Source organism: Physella acuta, unplaced genomic scaffold, assembly GCF_028476545.2.
Source record: "Physella acuta isolate Inbredline_101_S28 unplaced genomic scaffold, ASM2847654v3 ptg000325l, whole genome shotgun sequence".
Classification (NCBI taxonomy): Eukaryota; Metazoa; Mollusca; class Gastropoda; family Physidae; genus Physella; species Physella acuta.
Genome location: NW_026731844.1, coordinates 987,832 through 1,015,805, shown reverse-complemented (window position 1 = coordinate 1,015,805; position 27,974 = coordinate 987,832). Strand labels below are relative to the sequence as shown.

The window sequence follows — 27,974 nt, the reverse complement described above, 5'->3', positions numbered from 1 at the left end:
CTATTAAGAAAAGCGTGGGTCGCTATATTATGTATTGAAAACCAGTTTACAGTTTTGCCACTTGATTCTTGTACTAGGGGAGACAATTAATAAAAATGTGTTTTTCTATGTTTTATACTGAGTTATGCCCGCATTTGAATTGTGCTACCTTTAATATTAATAACATTCATTTATTTATTTGGTGAAATTTGTAAAAATAAGAATTTTGAAAATCGTTTCTAAGACTTTATGAATAAAGATTAACACATATTTTATTAGAATAAATCCTCCTTTTAAGTTATGTTAAATTTTAAGGTCCAGTTAATGTCCCAATTATTAGACTAGACTGTTACTCTAGCCGATATGGTATACCAGGGGTTTGTCCACTCACGTAGATGTCACCTGGGGTTTGTCCACTAGATGTCACCAGGGGTTTGTCCACTAGATGTCACCTGGGGTTTGTCCACTCACGTAGATGTCACCTGGGGTTTGTCCACTAGATGTCACCTGGGGTTTGTCCACTCACGTAGATGTCACCAGGGGTTTGTCCACTAGATGTCACCAGGGGTTTGTCCACTAGATGTCACCTGGGGTTTGTCCACTAGATGTCACCTGGGGTTTGTCCACTAGATGTCACCAGGGGTTTGTCCACTAGATGTCACCAGGGTTTGTCCACTAGATGTCACCTGGGTTTTGTCCACTAGATGTCACCTGGGGTTTGTCCACTAGATGTCACCTGGGGTTTGTCCACTAGATGTCACCAGGGGTTTGTCCACAAGATGTCACCTGGGGTTTGTCCACAAGATGTCACCAGGGGTTTGTCCACTAGATGTCACCAGGGGTTTGTCCACTAGATGTCACCAGGGGTTTGTCCACTAGATGTCACCTGGGGTTTGTCCACTAGATGTCACCTGGGGTTTGTCCACTAGATGTCACCAGGGGTTTGTCCACTAGATGTCACCTGGGGTTTGTCCACAAGATGTCACCTGGGGTTTGTCCACTAGGTGTGTCCACTAGATGTCACCAGGGGTTTGTCCACTAGATGTCACCAGGGGTTTGTCAACAAGATGTCACCTGGGGTTTGTCCACTAGATGTCACCAGGGGTTTGTCCACTAGATGTCACCTGGGGTTTGTCCACTAGATGTCACCTGGGGTTTGTCCACTAGATGTCACCAGGGGTTTGTCCACTAGATGTCACCTGGGGTTTGTCCACTAGATGTCACCTGGGGTTTGTCCACTAGATGTCACGAGGGGTTTGTCCACTCACGTAGATGTCACCAGGGGTTTGTCCACTAGATGTCACCAGGGGTTTGTCCACTCACGTAGATGTCACCAGGGGTTTGTCCACTAGATGTCACCAGGGTTTTGTCCACTCACGTAGATGTCACCAGGGTTTGTCCACTAGATGTCACCTGGGGTTTGTCCACTAGATGTCACCAGGGGTTTGTACACTAGATGTCACCAGGGGTTTGTCCACTAGATGTCACCTGGGGTTTGTCCACTAGATGTCACCAGGGGTTTGTCCACTAGATGTCACCAGGGGTTTGTCCACTAGATGTCACCTGGGGTTTGTCCACTAGATGTCACCAGGGGTTTGTCCACTCACGTAGATGTCACCAGGGGTTTGTCCACTAGATGTCACCTGGGGTTTGTCCACTCACGTAGATGTCACCAGGAGTTTGTCCACTAGATGTCACCAGGGGTTTGTCCACTAGATGTCACCTGGGGTTTGTCCACTAGATGTCACCTGGGGCTTGTCCACTAGATGTCACCAGTGTTTGTCCACTCACGTAGATGTCACCAGGGGTTTGTCCACTAGATGTCACCTGGGGTTTGTCCACTAGATGTCACCAGGGGTTTGTCCACTCACGTAGATGTCAGTACACCTGGGGTTTGTCCACTAGATGTCACCAGGGGTTTGTCCACTAGATGTCACCAGGGGTTTGTCCACTAGATGTCACCTGGGGTTTGTCCACTCAAGTAGATGTCAACAGGGGTTTGTCCACTCACGTAGATGTCAGCAGGGGTTTGTCCACTCACGTAGATGTCAGCAGGGGTTTGTCCACTCACGTAGATGTCAGCAGGGGTTTGTCCACTCACGTAGATGTCAGCAGGGGTTTGTCCACTCACGTAGATGTCAGCAGGGGTTTGTCCACTCACGTAGATGTCACCTGGGGTTTGTCCACTAGATGTCACCTGGGGTTTGTCCACTAGATGTCACCAGGGGTTTGTCCACTAGATGTCACCAGGGGTTTGTCCACTAGATGTCACCTGGGGTTTGTCCACTCACGTAGATGTCAGCAGGGGTTTGTCCACTCACGTAGATGTCAGCAGGGGTTTGTCCACTCACGTAGATGTCACCTGGGGTTTGTCCACTAGATGTCACCAGGGGTTTGTCCACTAGATGTCACCAGGGGTTTGTCCACTAGATGTCACCTGGGGTTTGTCCACTCACGTAGATGTCAGCAGGGGTTTGTCCACTCACGTAGATGTCAGCAGGGGTTTGTCCACTCACGTAGATGTCAGCAGGGGTTTGTCCACTCACGTAGATGTCACCTGGGGTTTGTCCACTCACGTAGATGTCAGCAGGGGTTTGTCCACTCACGTAGATGTCACCAGGGGTTTGTCCACTAGATGTCACCAGGGGTTTGTCCACTCATGTAGATGTCAGCAGGGGTTTGTCCACTCACGTAGATGTCACCTGGGGTTTGTCCACTCACGACCCTGGTATCGATCCCAGGGCCCAGGCGCCGTCTGCCCCACCCTCCGGACACGGAATGAATTTTTACTGTCTGCTGTCCCGTCTCTCTTGTGGGGTTACAAGTGCATGGCTATCCTCCAGATCGGCAAAAAAAAAAATTGGGCTAGTGCACTTCAAGGGGTCACAAATTACAATAGTCACGTGACTGGGCTATTCGGACAGTTTATCGACGTCATTCTGTGCACGTAAATAAATACACACGATGACCACACACACACACACACACACACACACACACACACAAACACTCAATCATCTCCTCCTCCTCCTCCCCACCCCCATACACCCAAGTAACTATGTCACCTTATTTGTGTATGAGCTATATATGTAACAGCTCGGGCTCGTATATCCAGCTAAAGTTTCGACAATAGGAGGAAGCGTAGCCATATATAACTATTGAATGTATGTATGGCATGCAGACACTAATATCCGGTTTGTTGTCCGCTACACAACAGTCACGTGTATAATAAAGAAATATCCGATGTATGATCTCTAATGGAAGGTAATGACATGCATTGATTTTCTTGCCTTAATTTCAGAGTTAGGGTTCCATTTTAGAACAAGCGATCCATTGGACAGATGAAGTAGAGTTCATGTTTCTTGACCGGCATATGAAGCGATGGTGTGGTCAGCACTATGCCCAGCCGCGTTTACTTTCTTAACGTAAGTCATGTACCCAACAGAACTTGGTGAATTCAAGGACTTCCTACAGTCATTTGTCCGAACTTGAGACCTTCGGGCTGGTACCAAAACGCTCTACCATTCGACCACGCCAATCCATCAATTTCATAACGGTAACATAAATTTTACAGAAAGACGGACATGCTGAAATATCATGCTTCTACAGACCCGAATGCCATGCTTTTCTCTGTGGTGTGTATGTGTTTTGAGGCTTTGTGGTGTGTATGTTTGTTGCGGTGTGTATGTGTGTTGTGGTGTGTATGTGTGTTGTGGTGTGTATGTGTGTTGTGGCTTTGTGGTGTGTATGTGTGCTGTGGTGTGTTTGTGTGTTGAGGCTTTGTGGTATGTATATGTGCTGTGGTGTTTATTTGTGGTGTGTATGTAAGGCGTTGTGTGTGTATGTGTGTTGAAGCTTTGTGGTGTGTATGTGTGTTGTGATATGTGTGTGTTACAGTTTTGTGGTGTGTATTGTGTTGAAATGTGAATGTGTGTTTAACCTTTGTGGTGTGTATGTGAAGCTTTGTGTGTGTATGTGTGTTGAGTTCCTATGGCGTTAGTGTCATAAGTGACACGCGTGTAAAACGTAGCACGACCCCTTATTAGTGTGACACGTCAGTTTAGCTAATTATGTCAGTGGTTGCTGCACTGAACCAATTCGACCTTTTGCCAAGTTTTTGGTTACTCAAGTGCTAAAATCATATCGACAGCTAAAAGTATTTAACAAGAGTATTTAAAACTGTCTATCTGTGGATAGAACGCAACGATTGTAAACAGACCTTGGTGTTAGTACTGTAAGGATACCACTCCGTCATAGACCTGTTGTGCTAATGTACCACTGATAGATGGAACTTTTGTGTTACCCCCCACTCTATCACAGCTTTGTCTATGAGCAGATAACTCCGATTTACCTTGTCGACTCATTAACTTAATGTTACATCTCAACGCAGTTATTTCCCGTAACCAATATAAATTGATTACTAAAAGCCAACAATTGATTGAGTGCAATTAGTTTTGTTTTGATTAATTAACAAACATAAAGCCGCAATTAACACACGATTTGTATTGTGTTACATAAGAGCTGGACAACATCAAATTTATGTACACACGTTTTTATCTTGTTTTGTTCAGCCAATGGAAAATGCTGTTTCTCCATACACCCGTACATGTGTTCAGTTGTTTGTTTTTGTTTATCTCACTACAAATACACCCGGCCCATACACCCGGCCCATACACCCGGCCCATACACCCGGTCCATACACCCAGCCCATACACCCGGCCCTTACACCCCTTCATGTGTTTCATGTTAAGCCTACTGTTCCTATCTTAACCACCGTCCTTCATTACGTATTGAAACTTCTGATTCGTTGGTTTTTTTTTTCATTGTATTCCATCCCACCTATGACCTCGGGTGTAGGAAAGATGTTTTAAATTAAACCAACCAGAGCTAGCTAAAAAAAACTTTACTTGCCCTAAGCATCATGAAATTGAATGTATTTTTTAATGAAAATGTATATCACAAAAACTATTATATAAAACGTAAAAATTTGAATTTTGTTCATTTTTTAAAACATTTTACAAAAACAAAATTAAATTTTTACAGAATTACAGCAATTCTTTAATCTCACAATCTTTATCATTGTAAAAAAAAACTAGGCGGTGTCGCAAGCAGGAATTTGTTCTAAGAACATTAAATTTAGTTTTTAGGACACCCGACATCACCCCCTTGCATACGCCACTGATTAATGGAAAAAAAACAATCAACCTTATCGTATTACTTTTGCCCGGGACTCGTCCATCCCTCACAAATACACAGCAAACAGACCCAACGTGGCCAACCAGCTGTATGCGAGTATACAGCCGATGTGGCCAGCCCGCGAGTATACAGCCGATGTGGCCAGCCCGCTGTATCCGAGTATACAGCCTATGTGGCCAGCCCGCTGTATGCAAGTATACAGCCTATGTGGCCAGCCCGCTGTATCCGAGTATACAGCCGATGTGGCCAGCCCGCGAGTATACAGCCGATGTGGCCAGCCCGCTGTATCCGAGTATACAGCCGATGTGGCCAGCCCGCTGTATCCGAGTATACAGCCGATGTGGCCAGCCCGCGAGTATACAGCCGATGTGGCCAGCCCGCAAGTATACAGCCGATGTGGCCAGCCCGCAAGTATACAGCCTATGTGGCCAGCCCGCTGTATGCAAGTATACAGCCTATGTGGCCAGCCCGCTGTATCCGAGTATACAGCCGATGTGGCCAGCCCGCGAGTATACAGCCGATGTGGCCAGCCCGCTGTATCCGAGTATACAGCCGATGTGGCCAGCCCGCTGTATCCGAGTATACAGCCGATGTGGCCAGCCCGCGAGTATACAGCCGATGTGGCCAGCCCGCAAGTATACAGCCGATGTGGCCAGCCCGCTAGTATACAGCCGATGTGGTCGGCCCGCCGAATGCGAGGATACAGGCTGTGATTTAATGAGTCGCTGGTTATCTTGGATGTTTTGATTGTACCCAGCTTGATCTATTGGTAACGTGACTAGAAGGGGAAGTAATTAACTCGTTTTTAACGGTCATGTGAGCTTTGTACATCCGTAGCAGATGTGTGGGGCTTAACAAAAGTTGATCTATACTTGTACGTGTGTCAGTGATGTGTGTGTGTATGTATGTATATATATATATATATATATATATATATATATATATATATATATATATATATATATATATATATATATATTTAAACAAATACATACACAAACCTACGCTCACATATACATACATAAATTACATACATACATACATGGAGTGTACCAGACCATGTATTGAGTCGAATCTCTCACTTTTTTTTATGATGATCACACCCACAGAACCCCCCCCCCCCATACACATCTTGTTTTATTGCCAATCTTGCTGTCCCGATGATATTCCTATTGCCCATTCGGCTGCCCCAGTTGTGTTTGTTGTCTGGGTGTCCAATGGTGCCTGCTGTCCGGTGCTATGGCCATTCCTTTCACTAAGACTGATCGTGTTTTGTCAAGCTCAACTTTCTTGCACCGGAAATATTTTCTTGACGTCAAGAAACCAAATAGCTTTCTGCATCTCTGAATGCCAACCCAGCACTTTTCGAATAAAAACAGTAACAAACTCATCTTGATGTTAATAAATGATAGACTCAGTCTAACAGGGTTTTTTATGTTATTTATCTATTTTACTTATTATTAAGTTTTATTTTATTTTTAATTTAGGAATTATATCGTAGTAGTTTGCCTAAGTAGGCTACTTTTTTATTATGTTACTCGTTTTTTTTAAACAAAAGTATATATTTTTTATTTAATTATTTGTATATATATATAGACAGCTTGAGCCATTTTAGGATAGAACTATACTGACCACCAGTGACCTTTCCTTTACTGGACATCACGCCAATGTGTCAATGTCCACTACAGAACCTACACGGCCAAGACAGAAATAGCTTTTGGGTGGACACAACTCTCGCTCCAGCTGGTTAATTAGTGGCAATTTGGTCTGCGCTAAAGACCACGATAATTCCATCCCACCAATTAAGACTTCTTTTACTGGACGGGCGAGATAAAAGATTACGACTATTATTCTCTACGGGGCTGATGACTTTGGGGTTCTTTTGTTGTGATTTGTTTTTTATTTTCATGAAGAAAAATTTCTAAACTAAATGTTTTGGGTTCGGTCATTTGATGGCAAGACCACCACAATGTTTGAACGTTCAGATACTTTCTTTATCTTCTGACTTGCACATCAATGATACCAGCACAATCAGATGCTGTGTAAGCCATCTCAGTCAGTGGCTTTAATTGCTAGATGTCTTAAACCGACAAACTTGACCACCCACTTAACAGACACATTCACAGGACAAAACACAGTGGCCAACTATCTGCCAACCCGTACTGTGTCTTCCCAACCATCACTCAATCACTTACTGGGCCAATTCCTTTAGGGACAACCATACTATGCCAACCATCTTCCAACCACTTATTGTGCCAACCCTTAAGACATCCACACAAGACGAACGATCAGCCATCGACTTACTGGGCCCATCTCATGGATAATCACTTACTTTTTCCAACTCCCCCTAGAGACAACCACACAAGTCCAACCATTACCCAACCACGTACTTGGAAACTATCTGATGGACAACCATACTATGCCAACCATCTTCCAACCACTTACTGCCCCACCTCCCCCTAGGGACATCCACACAGCGCCAACCATTAGCTAACCACTTACAGTGTCAGCCATCTTATGGACAACCATTGTAACAGCATTCAACTGTCTTTCACCAATTGCCAGCCCCCCCCCCACCCAGTATCTGACCACCTCAGTCCCCACCCCCACCGTCCCCGGCAATATCCTGTTTAACCGAGAACAGTTAAGCAAGACAGTATCGTAATTTGACGGAGAAGACAGACAGACAGACTAGACTTCACACACACACACACACACACACCACTTCAATTATTGATTTCAACTCACTTGGTCTGTATGGAGCAGCAAGACTTTCATTTAGTTGGTCAAAAAAAAAACTTGGCAATATTTCTCAGTGCAATGGTAGGTGTGGGTAAACTTAACAAATCATGAGTGGCCACAGGAGGTCAAGTTATGGACATTAAGGGGACGGTACATCGGGGTCATCGTATAACTTGAAGATTTGAACTTGGGTTGAAGTTAGTGAGTGGTCGAGGAAGGTTAAGACCAGGTTAAGATGGTCAAGTGGTTGATGGTCGTGACCTTGTTATGGACACTGCGGTCATTAGCTGGAGTGGACATCGGTTGTATGAACGTCATTCTGTAACAGCACTAAGCCTACAGAAAACTTTCAATGTCGCAAACGTGGTCCTTACTTCTATATCTGCTCTTCCAGTATAAGATCTCTAACATGTGAGCGTATTGTGAAATATGACGGCATTGACATTTAAGGCAATTATTTTTTTTTTGGCATTAACAAATAATGCAAAGAAAATAAATGTGTATTTTTTAAAAGAAATTTCGTTTAATATCCATGAGAGGTTTAATATTAATTTAATAAACGAGCAAGAAGACATTAGATTTAAAAAATACAACTTAGATTTTTTTTAAAAAACGATATTATAATTAAATTAAAAACTTAATTATTCAGAGGGGAAAAAACCTTAATTATGAGTGTCAGTTTTAATTGATCTCTTCACCAGAGTAATCATGTTTTTAGTGGCCTCCAATTTTGAGATCAACATTTTCGGATCAGACCGTTTGGCTGAAGATGGCTGTTTTGTTCTGGCTACTTTCAGTTTGCCGGAGTTTGGCTCTTTTATAGTGATTGATAAGACTCAAAAGGTACTGAAATTGTGTGGTGCTGGATGACTCTGAATCCTCCACATGTCCCAGCTCAGATATAACATACAATGTACGACAAACGCGGCCCTTCTTTGTGGCTACAGGCTCTGTAGATAATGAGCCAAGAGATTTATGAGCCACACTAGGGCCAGCATCACAATGAGCCAAAAAAAAAATTTGGCCGCGGTTGGGCCTAAATCGTAAGTTGCAAATAACGACAATATTAGGAATGTTGAATCTATGAAAACTACCCAAAACACAGTCGTCTCTCTTACATTTTGTCTATTTGATTCCGTTTATCGATTTTTTTCCCTAACACTTCGATTTTAAATGTTTCTTTGATTGGCTGTCTCTTGACTTGAGTAAAAATAAATGACTTTTTCGTCAAGGCGGCGGGCAACACACACTCTTGTTTTTAAACACGTGTAGCAGATATGAATAGACATGTTTTACTTTAAGACTAAGCTAATCGATACTTCAACACAGCGTACACACGTATCGTGTTGTCGGATCTTATAGATATTTTATTTACATTTCATTTTCTCGCTTGACGTCAACAGCATCTGGTTGAGCTATAACTTCTTTTAACTTGTTCTGGGCGAGTGGGCCGTTGTTATTTTATTAAAGGTGTAATGAGTTATTGTCATGGCTCGCTGGTTCCGTAATGATTTACCTGGGCCGGTGGTCGTGTCGATCGATCAAGTCAGGTCTTTGGGTCAGGGGTTAAGGTAGTCGTCGGTCATTTGATATCTATACAAAACTGGTGGATGTCGGCCCAAGCAAGGTGGATGAGATATCCATCATCACCTGATGGATGTGATATCGATCCGGTTGATGTGATATCGATACGGTTGATGTGATATCGATATGGTGGATGTGATATCGATACGGTTGATGTGATATCTATACGGTTGATGTGATATCGATATGGTGGATGTGATATCGATACGGTTGATGTGATATCGATATGGTGGATGTGATATCGATACGGTGGATGTGATATCGATATGGTGGATGTGATATCCATATGGTGGATGTGATATCGATACGGCGGATGTGATATCGATACGGTGGATGTGATATCGATACGGCGGATGTGATATCGATACGGCGGATGTGATATCGATACGGTGGATGTGATATCGATACGGTGGATGTGATATCGATACCTTAGATGTGATATACGGCAGATGTGATATACGGTGGATGTGATATCGACCCGGTGGAAGTGATATCGATACGGTGGATGTGATATCGATACGGTAGATGTGATATCGATACGGTGGATGTGATATCGATACGGCGGATATAATGATCCCCAATTTATTTCTCTCTTAACACACCCCTCCCCCTCTTCCGTCTCTGTGTTTGCATAGGTTGCACACACCTCATCTAACATCTCATCTAACATCTCATCTAACATCCCGTCTAATATCTCATCTAACCTCATCTAACACCTCATATAATTCCATTTTGTCTCACTGCACTTTATCGCGGAATTTTAAGTTGCCCGACTTTAATTACATCACAGTTTAATTAGACGAGCAGATATCGATTCTGACTCAGGTATCGATTCTAGCGGTTAACTAGAGGAAATCTAATTAATTTTACAAGTTTTATAAAAGATGATTGATTATTTAATTCATTAATTAAACCTAGCCGAACACAGGAGGTGTGGGCAGGAGCTGATGGAAGCTGATAATGACCACTCAACTTAACCCCCCTCACACACACACACACACACACACACACACACACTTTACATACACACGATCTAACTAATGACCACATGCTGTCCACTCAACTCACCCTCATACACACGGTCTAACAAATGATCATGCTGTTGTTCATTGAACTCAACCCCCCCTCCCCCAGACACACACACACAAACACAAATGATCATGCTGTTGTTCATTGAACTCAACCCCCCCCCCAGACACACACACACACACAAACACAAATGATCATCCTGTTGTTCATTGAACTCAACCCCCCCCCCCCCCACACACACACACAAACACAAATGATCATGCTGTTGTTCATTGAACTCAACCCCCCACACACACACACACAAACACAAATGATCATGCTGTTGTTCATTGAACTCAACCCCCCCCCACACACACACACACACAAACGGTCAAACAAATGACGATACTACTGTTCATTGAACTCACCCCCCCCACACACCCACACACACACGGTCAAACAAGTGACCATTCTGCTGTTCATTGAACTCACCCCCCCCCACACACACACATACGTTACCATGCTGTTGTTCATTGAACTTTCTCCCCCCCCCCCCACCCCCTCCCACCCCCACACACACAAGTGACCATGTTGTTGGCTTTGGTTCATTTATCTCCGACGGTCTCTTGGATGAAAAGCGCCGATGTAATCAATGATGCCGCGGGTGAATATTAATTGTCGTCAACTCGAGAAAATCGATAGGGATACAGATAAACATTGACGTTTGTTGTCGTCGGGCATGTTGGTGTCGTCGGTCATGTTGGTAGTGCGTCCGGTGTTGCTGTAACCTTTGACGACTGAGGTCGTGTTGGATGACATGGCAAAGATCATGTTAGCTGGCCGTCCATTTGTTTGTTATTCGCACAGGTCAAGTTAACTGGCCGTCCATTTGCTTATTAGTCATGTTAGCTGGCCGTCCATTTGTGTTATTCGCTCTGGTCACGTTAGCTTGCCGTCCATTTGTTTGTTATTCGCACAGATCATGTTAATTGGCCGTCCATTTGTTTGTTATTCGCACAGGTCAAGTCAGCTGGCCAACTACTAAATCTAGAAACACCTACACATAACACCCGACCGAAATAGAAAACCTATTTTTATATAGAAAATGTAAACTTTCAAGTGTCCCCCTCCCCCCCCCCCCCCCTTGAGAAATGTCTGAAAGAAACTCTGGTTTACACTGGTAGGTTTGGCCGAGATGTTTCTAGTTATATTGTAAGGTTTGATCAATGTTTTTGTAGTCATTTATTCCTATGCTGTATCTTGTGTAGGCCCATGCTCGCTGTAACCCCGAGATAGTTGGAGTAGAAATGGTCGTGAACAGACCATTCTAAAGTCTATAAAGGGAGACTATAAGCTATGCAGATTTATCTACCCCTTGGGCAAGCACACTGACCATGTTAGGTTAGGTACCACCTCCCTAGACGGAGTCAAGGTCAAGGACCCCCTGCTATCAGATTATGTGTCTTACGAGACGCATCGCATCCACTGTATACCATATGATTGTGGAACCCCCACTGTATACCAGATCCTTGTGGCCTAAAAGAGAGACTAGCCATCTACTTTTAAACTAAATCAAAGTGTTATATTTTGTTAATCTTTGGGAGAAACTTAGGATATAGCACTAAACGTACTTCTAACAACCTTAATATAAATGTTTGATAAGTTCTTAATGGAGGAAAATTGTGTAAGGACTGACCATTGAAGTATTGACTGGACCATATGGGTGAGATTGTTTGTACTAGAACAGAAAGAAAAGAACTGGAGAAATGAAGAAGAAATTATCGAGCCCCTCCAAAATCTCTAAATAATTCTCTCAAAGATCTAAAGTTTTATACTTGCTTGTGTTGAAAGGCATGCTACATCTTTTATTTAGGTAATTTGAGATATTTTATTGTTCTCATGAATAATGGACTTCGATCATAAAAATAAAAATCATTTAATCTTTTTAATTAAAATTCAATACGTTATCAAATTTTAGCAAGTTTTTATATCCATCTAATCTTCGGTTGTTGTTTTTTAAAGCTCAGATATATATTTTTTAAACGGCAAAAATATTCTTTAAGACATGTCAAGATGTATTTTGCTGATTTTGTTCTCAATGCCAGAGGAATAAAAGGGTTGATATCAGCGCGCATTAATACAGTGTCGGGAACTACTTTCAAGCTATTGACAGAAATATAGATTGAGATGGTAAGATAGCAGAAAATGCGTGACGACGTTGTGTTGCTACGATCTAGAAGTTTTTTTACAGCAACCCGTCAGGAGTTAATTAAATGCATGAATACTTAAACAACCTAACACTGTGGGGGAAATGTTAGTTGCAATAACACAACGTTGTACTTAGTCGTAATGGACGGGCAGAATGCACATAACAATAAATTGTATTTTTTTTTCTGTTTGGCTTACTTTTGAAGACTTTGCTGTTGATACAAGTTTATGGGTGGGTATTGGGTGAGTGGTGGGTTTGTTTTTAACCAGGGTGATGGTTTTTAGAATCGTGTGATGGGTTTGTTTTTATGTTTTTGAAATCTGTTTAGTGGGTATTTTTTAATCTGTGTGATGGGTTTTCAAAATTGTGAGTTTTTTTAATTTGTGATGGGTTTTTTTTTAAGCTGGGTTATTGCGATTTTGAAAGCTGGGTGGTGGGGTCTTCAAAGGTCACGAGGTTGGGTTTTAATAGATAAATGTTCTTAAATCGTAGATAAATAGGCGTGATTACGTGGGGTTGTGTCACAGCCGTGTTTTTAATTGCGGGGTTCTAATTACACGAGTTTAGTAATGTTTGCACCATACACCTTTTTATAAACATATTTAGCACTATCCACCTCTTATAAAAGCATTAGCACCATCCACCTCTTATAAAAATATTAGCACCGCCCACCTATTGTATACCGCTCATACGCCTCAATCTTCAAATAGTTTTCACTAGCCTTTCATGACATCGTTACCATGGTTACTCTGTAATCTGGTAAATTGCTGCATATTAGGATTCTTTTAAAAAGCGTTTTGAAAAAAAGAGACAGGGTAAAATGAATGGGACATCTCCTTCCTGGGACTAGCGCCTTTTTTGTCCACCCTCGCGGAACTGCCTGCTGCTGGCTGAAGGGCGGGGGAGGGAGGGGAAGGGGGAGACTACTTGCATTATTGATTCTATTTGCTGTTTGAAGATCGAGTTTTCCGGGACACGATCGGTTCATTTTTATGTTTTTTTCTCTCCCTTTATTCTAGTTAGTGTGTTGGCTGTCAATTTAACACTAACTTCACAAAACGTATGTATTACACGCGCATGTATTTCATGCGATATGTGAATAAATAGGATTTATTCTCTGGGTTGTTAAGTAATCGATACGTATCATTCCGTGCAGCTGGGTATCGTTACGGCCCAGCCTGTTGCCTGGGCGAACAAGCCAACATTTGGGTCCATTGAAGACGGGCCGTTTGTTTGGGTCTTGGTTCTACTACAGGCTATTCCTTCTAATGACCGTGGTCCAGTGTTCGCTGTGGATGATTATTTCGTTCCTGCGGGGATTCAATGTACAGGCAACCGTAAATTACCGCAGGAATGTGTTATGTATAAGTGACTAATCGCTGCCTGGAATTTCGGTAACCGGCGGTGGTCGTTTGTGTGATTTCGTGAATTGGACGAGTCGCTGGGTAAGGAAAGATAGGTGACTTTATTGGAGCAGACGTGTCTTACGGGTGTTGGTTCGTGGTGTGGTCGGATGGAGACGGGCTAATCGATCTGTTACTGGGATGGTTGGGTCACGGCTGTTTTAGGCTGTTAGGGTCATGGCTGTTTTAGGTTGGTTGGGCCATGGCTGTTATTTTATGCTGTTTGGTTCATGGCTGTTTGGGTCATGGCTGTTTTAGGTTGTTTGGGCCATAGCTGTTTTAGGCTGTTTGGGCCATGGCTGTTTGGGCCATGGCTGTTTTAGGTTGTTTGGGCCATGGCTGTTTTAGGTTGTTTGGGCCATGGCTGTTTTAGGCTGTTTGGGCCATGGCTGTTTTAGGCTGTTTGGGCCATGGCTGTTTGGGCCATGGCTGTTTGGGCCATGGCTGTTTTAGGTTGTTTGGGCCATGGCTGTTTTAGGCTGTTTGGTTCATGGCTGTTTTAGGTTGTTTGGTTCATGGCTGTTTTAGGTTGTTTGGGCCATGGCTGTTTAAAGCTGTTTGGGCCATGGCTGTTTAAAGCTGTTTGGGCCATGGTTATTTTAAGCTGTTAGGTCCAATTGTGTTTTAGGTTGTTTGGTCTATGTATGGGCTTTTTACCATTTATAACAATTTTTTGGCATCCGCCTGTTTGTTATACAGTTGTTACTCGGTTAGATTGGGGGAAAAGTCTAAAAGTATCATGTAATTTTCTCTGATCTATGGCTATACACGTATCATAGATAAATCAGTATATAAATCTTCGGTAGAGAGAATACGAGTGAGACATAGTAGGGCTTTGTACACCCCGCAATGGATATATTTGGCTCTAATAGTCACGTTAATAACTTACTCCCCCACCCCACCGATGGCTATGTTTAGCACTAATAGCCACGGTAATAACTCCCCCCCCCCCCACACACACACACCCACCCCCCGCTTATCTGCCCCCCACAAGCTGTCTCCCCTCACATTATTTATCCGCCCCATCTATTGCAGTCCGCCTTCATTAGCCTGTAGGTTAGATACAGTGGGACTCCTTTTGTTGATACTGTAAACTGCGAACCTGTTGGTGAGAAGGATGAGAGAGAAAACACCGCCCTCGTCTCTGTGAACCATGTCTCTATGTGAACCCCGACTCTTGCTAACGCTTACTGTCGTACTAATGCCCAGAGTGTTGATCGCGAGACTAGACAACCGAAGAATGGCGTGATATACTTTACCATCGTATACTCTCTTTCTATCTTATTAGATCTAGACAATGTCACGGAATAAACATTCGTTTTTTAATAAACATTTAACTTTCGTTTTAATAAACATTTATCTACAACACAATGTCGCTTTGTGGCAATTCAAGTACAAGATTTCATCAGCCACTTAATTAACGCTATTGTTTTCTTATTTTCAGTGCATTCAAATAGTGTTTTATTGTAAACACTTTTCTTGTAATTATTATTGTAAACAGAGAGCATCGAATCGAGATTTTTCTTACTTGTTGCTGTTAGGGTTTGTGTCATGGTTTAGATTAGGATTACAATTAGAGTCGGGTATCATTAAAGTTAGGGTTAGAACAGTATAAGTAGTAACTACAATAGACTTAGAATACATAAAATACATTCACCGTGTTAATATGGATAAACTGTAAATGAATATCTATGATTAGCTGTGCCCGACAGTACTGGCATAATGACGTGGGGTTATACCACAGCTGTGTGAATACGTGAGTACAGTATTAGCTGGTATTTAACGAACATTTTTATCACTTCCCGAGGCAGGAACGAGGGAAAGAAAAAAAAATCGTTACGTACACTGACAACCGCCCGCCGCCCCTCCCTCGCTTTTAACCCCTCGCCGTGACCTCGCGAGGTCACCATTGAGCACGCTACCGAATGCCACAAAGTTCGCGAGCGTAGCCTACAACACCAACTTAACTAAGTATGTAAACAACGACGCGGGTCAAGTTAGTGGTGTCCATCTAACAGCCTCACGCAGTCAACTTTGTTTCATCATCAACATCCAGATATAGTATGTTTACTTGTGAACTATCGTGGACCTGAGCTAAGAGCGTTTACTTGTTGTACGGAAGCGAATACATGTACGGATACGAATACTTATATTGTTGACGCGCAGATCGGCTGCTACGCTCGGCTTGTTGGCGGGTTACTTCTGATATCCGTCTGCTAATGTGCCGCTCCTGAAGTTTTGAGGGCTTGGTGTGTTTATTACTGTGATATATAGAGTAGAAGTTTGTTTCTAACAGATCTAGATGTTTTGTGATATTCGCTGCAGCTGTTCATGGATTGGATGATGTTTTGTGAAGTAGAATTTAGCTAAGGTGAAAACTAGTTCAGTGGACGATTCGTTCGATGAAAGGGTAATTGGTTTGTTTACTTAAGGTAATTTATTTAATGAGGCGACACGCGGTGCGTGTGGGATAGTGTTGTGGTATCATATGTTGGACTGTGTTGTATTTAGTCGGATAGTTTTGTGTTGTTTCATGTTGTTTCAAGTAGGATAGTGTTGATAAGCGATTGTATTTGTATCATGTTGGTTTGCGACATCCTTTGAGTAGGATAATGTTGTTGTGGTGTCATTTCTGCTATATTATAGCCGACAAGTCTTACTTTATGGTAGCGTTTGTTTACGGATGTTGTTACCAATGTTATGGTATGTTTACATTTTGCACTTGTTGGATATTGTAGCTATACTATTATGTGCTGGATAGTGTTACTATGTTGTACTGTGAAGGCTATTATTTTAAAAACATATCTCCTTACAATCAAACCTAACTACATATTAAACCTAACTCTATAAGTTTTTCCTTATGCCACCTTTAGATGAAGTCTTTAAATTATAACAGCAACAGATTGCCACATATAATATGCAACAAATTTTAAAGCCTACTTACAATAACTAGTACCTTTTGACGTGCTACACATAATAATCTCTTATGACAAAGTCTCTAAATTCTAACGACCCACACCCAATGAATTACCCCTTCATGAAGTCCTACATATAACTTTACTTAAACGAGCTCGCTAAATTCTAATGGTAACCAATGACGGGCTATGACGAAATCTCTGAACCCAACAGCCTAGACACAATAACTGGCCCTTTATAGCAAAACTCTAAATTCTAACAGCCAAGACGTGAATATAACTACATCCCTTTATGACGGGCTGCGAGAAAACCTCTAACTTCTAACAGTATTGACATACTAACTGGCCCATTATAACAAAACCTCTAACTTCTAACAGCCACGACATAACAACATCACTTTATGACGGGCTGCGAGGAAACCTCTAACTTCTAACAGTATTGACATACTAACTGGCCCATTATAACAAAACCTCTAACTTCTAACAGCCACGACATAACAACATCACTTTATGACGGGCTGCAAGGAAACCTCTAACTTCTAACAGTATTGACATACTAACTGGCCCATTATAACAAAACCTCTAACTTCTAACAGCCACGACATAACAACATCACTTTATGACGGGCTGCGAGGAAACCTCTAACTTCTAACAGTATTGACATACTAACTGGCCCATTATAACAAAACCTCTAACTTCTAACAGCCACGACATAACAACATCACTTTATGACGGGCTGCGAGGAAACCTCTAACTTCTAACAGTATTGACATACTAACTGGCCCATTATAACAAAACCTCTAACTTCTAACAGCCACGACATAACAACATCACTTTATGACGGGCTGCGAGGAAACCTCTAACTTCTAACAGTATTGACATACTAACTGGCCCATTATAACAAAACCTCTAACTTCTAACAGCCACGACATAACAACATCACTTTATGACGGGCTGCGAGGAAACCTCTAACTTCTAACAACCAAAACATAACAACATCACTCTATGATGGGTCACAATCAAACCTCTAACTTCTAACAGCCAAAGCATAACAACATGCCTTTATGACGGGCTACAATAAAACCTCTAACTTCTAACAACCAAAACATAACACCATCACTCTATGACTAAGCCCAGCTCGCCCGGGGCTGTGTCCCCATCAAACACCAGGTGATGTATCGCCCCATCCTATTGGTTCCCAATACACCATAGATCGATACCACAGATCATCTCAACTGTGATGTTTATTGACACACGTGACCGGCACCCCACTTAATGAATATTTCAACCCCCCCCCCCCCTTTAGCTCGCCTCTTTGTTTCTGTTCACTTAGTTTCTGTTCACTTTGTCCCTGTTCACTTTGTTTCGTTGCAACAGACGAGGTTTGACTTTTTGCCTGTGTCGATTAGTTACGTGGTTTGTAACCGCCGATCTCTACCTGACAGGTGAGCCGAGACATACATACACAACAACCTGTGCCCTGTCTCAAACCCTTGCCGTTTGTTTGGTGCATAATTTTCTATCACCTTCCAGGAATTTCACTTGCATCGCTCAACGTGAGAAAATATTTGGACGTGGTGTAAAAATTTCTGTTAAAAACACACCCGTTGTTTTAAGCATAAACACACTAGTTGTTGATGTAGATTTTGTGTTCTCGGGTGTACACCCGCTTTTTATTGCGCTTAAATGTGACTCTAAAGATTTGTTCAGTTGTTTTTTTTTTCGTCATGTAGTTCATTACATGTTGAAAAGCTTCAATTTGTTTAAAATATTAAATTTGATAAGTATTCGATTATTTTTACATCTTAACAGGGCTGCCTACTTGTACGGTTTTGCCCGTAACTTTACGATTTTGACACCCAGGTTACGGAATTACGATTATGCTGCAAAATTACGGTTTTGATTTCAGTAGAGATCAAAATCGACTTAAGTGTAAAAAAAAAAAAATTCTGGTGGTAACTTAACTTTATATTCCCGGTCTGAGTTTTATATTTTAATTTAGCTAGTTATATTTCAGTATTTCAGTGTGTTATCCCGTTCTAAGGTTCTCAGCCTTTTCCGTAACAATCCCCCCTCCCCCTTCCCGCTCATGTCATGGCTGGCGGCAGTCGTGTTTATATTGTGAACTATTGACCCCGCGAGCGGTGTTGTCCGGAGAGAAAAAAAAGGGCGTGGCCTAAATCATTGAAAGTCTCATCGCGCAGTCTGGCGAGACATATTTGCTGAGGCGGTATTACGGCTAAATGCCTAAATAGCGAGATATCGAGGCATTTCGTTTGAGATGTGCGAGAAGACAAGATTTTACTAAACATCGAGATCTAGGCTCACCTAGATCAATTACGGATCATATTTTTAAAATTGTTCTTTTCTTCTAGATATTACATTGATAAAATGTAGATTTAAAAAAAAAAATTTCAAGAAATATGCTAATTCTAAACATCGTCACCCGTCGGCCGCTTACGTTTTCTTGTTCGCGGGAGAAAAAATCCTGACACACACAGTCGAGGGGTCACTGAGTTCACATTGGTTTAGATATCGGTAGTGTAGGCCTATATCATACGTCATACTACTCATTGCAAGAACAATTCCTATTTGAAATTTTCCATTGTCGCCTTACATTCTGAATTTAACGGCGTTTTTTTTTAAAAACTAATTATTAGTCCATAAAATAAAAAGTAGCACGAGTCGCCGACTGTCATCATTACGCTGAAGAGCTTTACGATCGTATAATATGGGTCTTATTTACATTGTATTTAAAAAATGTGTAAAAATACGGAAAGTTACGGAAAGTTACGAAAAACCTATGCTCTTGTTACGGGGAAAAATTTTTTGGGGTAGGCAGCCCTGCATCTAGTGTCTAATTATTCGAATTCGCTTTGTTTCTATTTCTCAGTTGAATATTCGATCATTTCATTTGCTTAGTTGTCTCTAATAAAAATTCAATTTAAGTTTGCTTCTATTGTTAAAGTAAATATTTCATTACTATTTGCTTCTATTGTCTGAACTAAATTATTCGATTACTCGATGCTGCTATTGTCTTAAATAAATATTCCCATACTCTATGCCCTTATTGTCTAAAATTATCTAATTTCACTAAGTACATATTTACTACTGCTAGTTTTAAGTGGCTATTTATTCGGTAGGGTAGAAGTAGCTACTGTCGTGTATCGTTTGTTTCTTGAGCTCGACTTGCTCTAGAAAGCTTATGGTCCATGTAGCTCCAACTACAGTACACACCACAACTACAGCACACACCACAACAACAGCACACACCACAACTACAAAATACACCACATCTACAACACTTACCACAACAACAACACACGCCACAACTACAGCACACACCACAACTACAACACACACCACAACAACAGCACACACCACAACTACAGCACACGCCACAACTACAACACACGCCACAACTACAGCACACACCACAACTACAGCACACACCACAACTACAGCACACACCACAACTACAAAATACACCACATCTACAACACTTACCACAACAACAACACACGCCACAACTACAGCACACACCACAACTACAACACACACCACAACAACAGCACACACCACAACTACAGCACACGCCACAACTACAACACACGCCACAACTACAGCACACACCACAACTACAGCACACGCCACAACTACAACACACACCACAACAACAGCACACACCACAACTACAGCACACACCACAACTACAAAATACACCACATCTACAACACTTACCACAACAACAACACACGCCACAACTACAGCACACACCACAACTACAACACACACCACAACAACAGCACACACCACAACTACAGCATACGCCACAACTACAGCACACGCCACAACTACAGCACACGCCACAACTACAGCACACACCACAACTACAGCACACGCCACAACTACAACACACACCAAATTATGTTGCTTGACAAACATCAAGTTTTTTCCAGAAATTTGATCAAACTCTATTGTATGATCCTCTCTTCTTTAACCATTAATAATGCAACACCACATTGTACACTCGGCGTTGCCGTCCGCCAACCAAGGTACAGAGCCATTGTTAACCGTTGACTCTACACAAGTCCATTGTCTAAACCTCAACACAAACCCCAATTGTTCGTTTTTACAGCACTTACACAAGCCTAAAAATGTCTTTCTAGAAGCCATAATACAAGCTTACAGATTCTTTTCTTGAAGCCTTTAATACAAGCCTACAAATAAGCCTAAAAATGCCTGCATAGCAGACAAGCCTAAAGCCTATTAATGCCTTTCTTGAAACCTTTTTACAAGCCTACATACAAACCTACAAGTGCCTTTCTTGAAGCCTGATTACAAGCCTAAAGCCTACAAATGCCTTTCTTGAAGCCTTATTACAAGCCTACATACAAGCCTACAAATGCCTTTCTTGAAGCCTTATTACAAGCCTACATACAAGCCTACAAATGCCTTTCTTATAGCCTTATTACAAGCCTACATACAAGCCTACAAATGGCTTTCTTATAGCCTTATTACAAGCCTACATACAAGCCTACAAATGGCTTTCTTATAGCCTTATTACAAGCCTACATACAAGCCTACAAATGCCTTTATTGAAGCCTTAATACCAGCCTATACCTGCCTTTCTTATAAAACTACCTACATTAGTACCAATCTTTTAGCCATGATACAATCACAACTCTACCATTCAAAAGCCTCCTACACAAGCTCAGCGTGGCATTTCTTAAAGCCTAAATTTCTGGTATTAAAAAAGCAGCAGACAAATTGATTTTTCGATTTTCGAGCGAGGGCATTAACCTTTGACACTAGACTCCCAAACTTATACCAACCACCTATCCCTACCCCCCTTACCCCCCGAACTAAACAATGTAACCATCCATCTCCCACCCTACTGCTAGTTCCCGTCCCCCATGTCTCTTCCCCGCCGTGGACCTACAGTGCTAGGGTGTGTAAAATGTATTACCTCTTATCTCTAGAACATTCTGGGACTAATTCGCTAACTCTCCAGGAACTCTCTGTGAGAGAATGTGATATCGCCCCGCGTTGTCCGGTGTTAACTCTACCCAATCTTTCACTCGTCGTCCGTACGGTGAGCGGGTAATCCGTATCAGCTCCGGATTATGTGAACATTTCCAAACGTCAGTGGCAGTGAGGAGGATGTTGAAGACGTCTGTTGGTGGATTAGCATGGCTGAAGCAGGCAAACCACCACCGCGGAGTTACATCCCCGCCTTTCTGCTGAGACGGGGGCAGAAGACCAAGAAGAAATTGGCGGGAACACAGAGGGCGGCAGAGCTACGGCAGACGGACGCGGTAAGTAGATTTCTGATTTATAGAGGATGGGGGAAGGTGCGCCTAGATTTGGTGTGCACTAGAGAATATGGTGGGGGGGGGGGGGGGCTAGGATACTGTCGACTAACATAAAGGAGGGTGGGGTCGTCTAGGATATGGAGTAGATAGTGGATTGGAGGAAAATTTACGGTAGGGAAGGCGACAAAGAGTAAATTAAAGATAGGAAGTTGATTAGGATAGGGAGCTTATTTAGGATAGGGAGCTTATTTAAGATAGGTGAGTGGTCAAGGATACGGAAGTAAACTAACATAAAGATTTGTCGTGGGTAGAGAACTGCACTAGGATAGAGAAGATGATCAAAGATAGGTGACTTAATTACTTAAGGATAGGATTGATGAACGGTTCTTAAACTGGGTTTGATCGAACCCCAGGGACTCGGTGAGTCAATCTCAGGGGTTCAGCGGATGTCCAGACACACAAACTAGTCATGTGATTCACGATCGGATTTTGTCAGTCGGGCGATAGAACCAAGAAGGGTTCGGTGAATGCGCTTATGAAACTGGTGGGGTTCGGTACCTCAAAAAATGTTAAGAATAATTTGGGATAGATCATGGCCAAGGAATTAGTAAAAGTGATCGGTCTATGTTAAGGTATGATGATCAGGACATGAGATCGATCACGGGCTGGGAAATTGATCTTGGTTAGGGCAAGGTCAAATAGGGTGGGGATTGGTATAGTACACAGGTTCTCAAACTTTCCGGCGGCGACTTTTTTTTCAAAAGCTTAGTGACTCAAAACTACGATACAATTCAAAAATGCATACTTAACACTATTTAAACAAAATATTGTTTTAGTGTCTGTAAAAGTTGGCGACCCTACAGAAACCCATCACGACCCTTTTAAGGGTCGCGACCCGTATTTTGGGAACCCGTGGTATGCGAAATGATATTATTCCAGCTTTGGGTATTAGTCAGGAAATAGAGATTGATCTAGGCTAGGGGATTGAGCATAGTTAAGGGATTAACAAAAGCTAGGTATTATTCAAATGTGGAATTTGTCTAAAGCGTGGGGATCTACCCAGGTGAAGGGATGCTACACGGCTATGAGATTAATTAAGGTTGTAATGATTCAAAAATAAGATATCAAAGAAAGAGAAAATTAAAATACTACGATCTGTGTGAAGAATTATTATTCGTCTTTGAAAAGTATCTCTCTAGTGTAGGAGAATCCGACATTTCGTTTATTCCTTTGATATTTACATCAACATTTTTATTTTATTTTAGTTAACTATTCAGTCCAGTCTTCGTGGTATACCAATCTTTCTCTTTTACTTAGACTAATTTTCCTGGTACATTTAACCTAGACCTTAGTTAAGGTTTAGGATCACCCAGGGGTTGTAAAAGTTTAGGATCAGCCAGGGGTTGTAAAAGTTTAGGATCAGTCAGGGGTTGTAAAAGTTTAGGATCAGTCAGGGGTTGTAAAAGTTTAGGATGAGCCAGGGGTTGTAAAAGTTTAGGATCATCCAGGGGTTGTAAAAGTTTAGGATGAGCCAGGGGTTGTAAAAGTTTAGGATGAGGCAGGGGTTGTAAAAGTTTAGGATGAGCCAGGGGTTGTAAAAGTTTATCAGCCAGGGGTTGTAAAAGTTTATCAGCCAGGGGTTGTAAAAGTTTAGGATGAGCCAGGGGTTGTAAACGTTTAGGATCAGTCAGGGGTTGTAAAAGTTTAGGATCAGCCAGGGGTTGTAAACGTTTAGGATCAGTCAGGGGTTGTAAAAGTTTAGGATCAGCCAGGGGTTGTAAAAGTTTAAGATCAGTCAGGGGTTGTAAAAGTTTAGGATGAGCCAGGGGTTGTAAAAGTTTAGGATGAGCCAGGGGTTGTAAACGTTTAGGATGAGCCAGGGGTTGTAAAAGTTTAGGATGAGCCAGGGGTTGTAAAAGTTTACGATCAGTCAGGGGTTGTAAAAGTTTAGGATGAGCCAGGGGTTGTAAAAGTTTAGGATCAGCCAGGGGTTGTTAAAGTTTACGATCAGCCAGGGGTTGTAAAAGATTGACTGACGTCCACTCTACTCCCACAGGTCAGCAAGTCAGTGGACAGCCTCCTGTCCGTCGCCTCCAGCATCAGCCTCCCACCGGATGCCACTCTCCGTGAGCACCGGCCTGACCGGCACAGCCTCCAGTCCTCCTCCACCTCCCAGGTCCGGTCGTCCAACGGCCAGGTCCGGAGACACTCGTACGACTTTAGCGTCAATGACAACGACATGAGCGACATGGACGCCACGTCATCCAGCCAAGAACCGTCGCCCGTCCCCGGGCAGAAGGAGGTGAAGAAGACGAGCCAGGACTCCCCCGAGTACTGGAGGCCGGTGCGGCAGGTCAACAGACAGTCCACCCTGTCCTCGGTCGGGCCCTCGATGAGCTCGGCCAGCGACTGGGACTCGGCTGACTCGGATATCGACGAGAAAAATAGCGTCATGTTCGACGCCGAGAGTCAGAACGTTGTCTTGTCTGATGAGGACAACACCACCAGCTCCACGGGCTCACCTGTGGTTAAAGTTCACACGATGGCAAGCCAGGTAGGCGAGGGTGGTCTGTTGACTTGAGGGGGGGGGGGAGAAGGTAGTCTATAGATTATCGTGGGGGTGTATGAGAAAGTAGTCTGTTGACTGCCGGTAGTCTGTAGACTGCCTGTAGTCTGTAGACTGCCTGTAGTCTGTAGACTGGACTGCCTGTAGTCTGTAGACGGCCTGTAGTCTCTAGACTGTAGACTGCCGGTAGACTGTAGACTGCCTGTAGACTGTCGGTAGTCTATAGACTTTCAGTAGTCTAGCTTGGGGATGGTGAAGGGTTATTAAGACGTTAACAAGAGAAACATTTGAACATTAAGACATCAATAAATAACTTAAAATGTTAACGAAGAATGGTATTTCTTAAAGATAAAAATCGTATCGGGCCTCAGGTATTCTAAAAATAGCTGAAAGAATGTATGTAAACAGAACCACGTGTTGGTTATGGTACAAAACTGCTGGCAGTGAACCATGTAGAGTTCAGTGGAGCGTGACCGTGTTGTGTTACTAGCCGGGATGGAATATCATATTTTAAGCTACACGTTAATCAAGAGCAGTGTGTACTTCATGTGGTTACCATGGTGGCGATGTTGTGCTTCGTGTATTTACCATGATGGTGATGAAGCTTTAAAAAATACAATCTGTCATTTAAAAAGTCTGTTTTAGTGTGCCATCCGACACATATCGCTAGACGGGTCAGCCATTCAATGACCATGTTAGAATTTTGGTTTGACATCACAGGTTAACTAAACCAGTAGATAGCTTAAGTAGGTTAATCAACACAATAGTTAGCTTAAGTAGGTTAATCAACACAGTAGATAGCTTAAGTAGGTTAATCAACACAGTAGATAGCTTAAGTAGGTTAATCAACACAGTAGATATATTAAGTAGGTTAATCAACACAGTAGATATATTAAGTAGGTTAATCAACACAGTAGATATATTAAGTAGGTTAATCAACACAGTAGATAGCTTAAGTAGGTTAATCAACACAGTAGATATATTAAGTAGGTTAATCAACACAGTAGATATATTAAGTAGGTTAATCAACACAGTAGATATATTAAGTAGGTTAATCAACACAGTAGTTAGCTTAAGTAGGTTAATCAACACAGTAGATATATTAAGTAGGTTAATCAACACAGTAGTTAGCTTAAGTAGGTTACATAACTATTAGCATAAGTAGGTCAATCAACACAACTGTTAGCACAAGTAGGTCAGTGAAACCACTACCCTGTCCGTCAGATGGCCAGACAACACAGAAAAACCTGACAAGAGTAACCTTGCCTCAGCTGACCTCTAGGATCGATAACTCTAGTTAATTTATGTATTGGCCTGGGGGCATAGTATGTACAAGTTGTATATTTATATGTATGTATATGTATATAAATATTTACATATATATATATATATATATATATATATATATATATATATATATATATATATATATATATATATATATATATATATATATATGGGGGTGTGAATATGTTAATAAACAGACGGACTGGCGGGAGCGTGGCTTGGGTGTATATTTAAGGTATGTTTGTATAAATGTACATATGAAAGCTAATTTACAAATCGAGCATTAATTATCCACACGTCTACCAGTCTACTCTTCTATAAACGAACATAAAACCTAACATGAAGAAACAAGAATGTACAGGCTGTTTATTTGGGTAGCCAGATTGTTGAGACAGGAAGGTGGCGCCTTAATTATCGTCTGCCCCGGAAGTTCAAACAGGCAGTTAGCAGGAGACGACTGGTTTATTTACAAACGCTATGATAGTTAACTCCCCGCCACGGAGATTTCCACACAATCGTGATTGGTTCGCACACAATCATGACTGCTTTACCCCAAATTATGCCATTGGTAGTTTTATATTTTGTAGTAGCTGTTAAAGAAAAGTAAATGTCTGTGTTAATATTTGATGGAGTGAGCGAAAACCGCAAGCGACTGATGTTTGGTTTAGAGAATGTCAAGTTTGGCAGATGTGATGTTGAGGGAGGGTAAAGGGGGGGGGGAAATGAGAATAAACGTCGGCTTAGAGATTAAATTTTCATCCACGTTAAAAGCCATATGAGTGGGGTAAATGGTCAGCGGGGTCCCACGAGAGAGCAGACATCACATTTCGAAGGTCGGAGATTACGTTTGGTCAACTCTAATTATCTCAGCTAATAATTGCGTTAGTGCGTGTGGACGCGGGTCCATCTGATTTTTTGGTGCTAATGTTCCTAGGGATATTTTTATACCAATGTTTGTTGACCGTTCACAAATGCTCACACGCTAATGTTTAATTTAACTCTCGCCACTTCTTTACCATGCGTCTCTTCCGCTAACGCCAATGTCATTTTGTAAATTGTAGTTTAATTGTTATTTGATTGTAAATTATCTACGCTGCCAACAAGCCATGCGAATAACCATTAAAGGGCAAACAATCCCGTGAATAATTTATCTTCTCCTTATTGGAGATTGGTTTCTGCATACATTTGGTAATTAAATGCAACTGTGTAACACTATCTTTTCCTTTTACATATCATCTGTTTCAACAATTTCTAGAGTTCTCAAAATATGCAGCTCCACGCTTTTTTTTTCTGTTCGGCCTAATCTACACAGTCGATAACAGAACTACTCAAAATGAAACCGTTGCTTTCTAGACGTTGTTTTTAATACCAGACAATTTAAAAAGCAGACGTGGACATAACGTGGTGCATCCACAGGCCGTCACGTGGTGCATCCACAGGCCGTCACGTGGTGCATCCACAGGCCGTCACGTGGTGCATCCACAGGCCGTCACGTCTGGAACTGGGATCATCCAGTCAAATTTCGGGCACCATCGTCTGCAAGTTTTAAAGACGATACCCCGGTGGCTCGTTGGCTCAAGATGGCGGCACGTCTTGTCGCCTCGTTCTGAAGTTGTTGTTATTTTAGTTAAACAAACCCAACCGCTACACAATACTTAATTAAACCCATCGCCCACTCATAACTTAATTAAATCTAATGTCCCTCGGCTACGTATGTTTTTATTCCACTACTTAATTAAAATTAGATATAACAGTCCTATTTAAGTAGAT

General features: G+C 42.1%; 1 protein-coding gene across 9 annotated transcripts in view; it reads left to right on the top strand.

Annotated features, from left to right (window-relative positions):
• The window catches only part of LOC131940710 (multiple C2 and transmembrane domain-containing protein 1), a 129,869-nt gene that overhangs the window by 56,724 nt on the left and 45,171 nt on the right, over positions 1-27,974 (top strand). The window contains exons 1-3 of one of the 9 annotated variants that reach the window (XM_059299476.1): positions 16,062-16,182; positions 22,019-22,354; positions 24,408-24,905. The exons of 6 other annotated variants lie outside the window; for them this stretch is intronic. In XM_059299476.1, the coding sequence (XP_059155459.1) occupies positions 22,229-22,354; positions 24,408-24,905 (624 nt within the window). In that variant the 5' untranslated portion in view covers positions 16,062-16,182; positions 22,019-22,228. Of the gene's footprint in view, positions 1-16,061; positions 16,183-16,220; positions 16,554-22,018; positions 22,355-24,407; positions 24,906-27,974 lie in introns of those variants that run through there. 2 more of the 9 variants (XM_059299474.1, XM_059299477.1) reach the window with 2 other exon arrangements.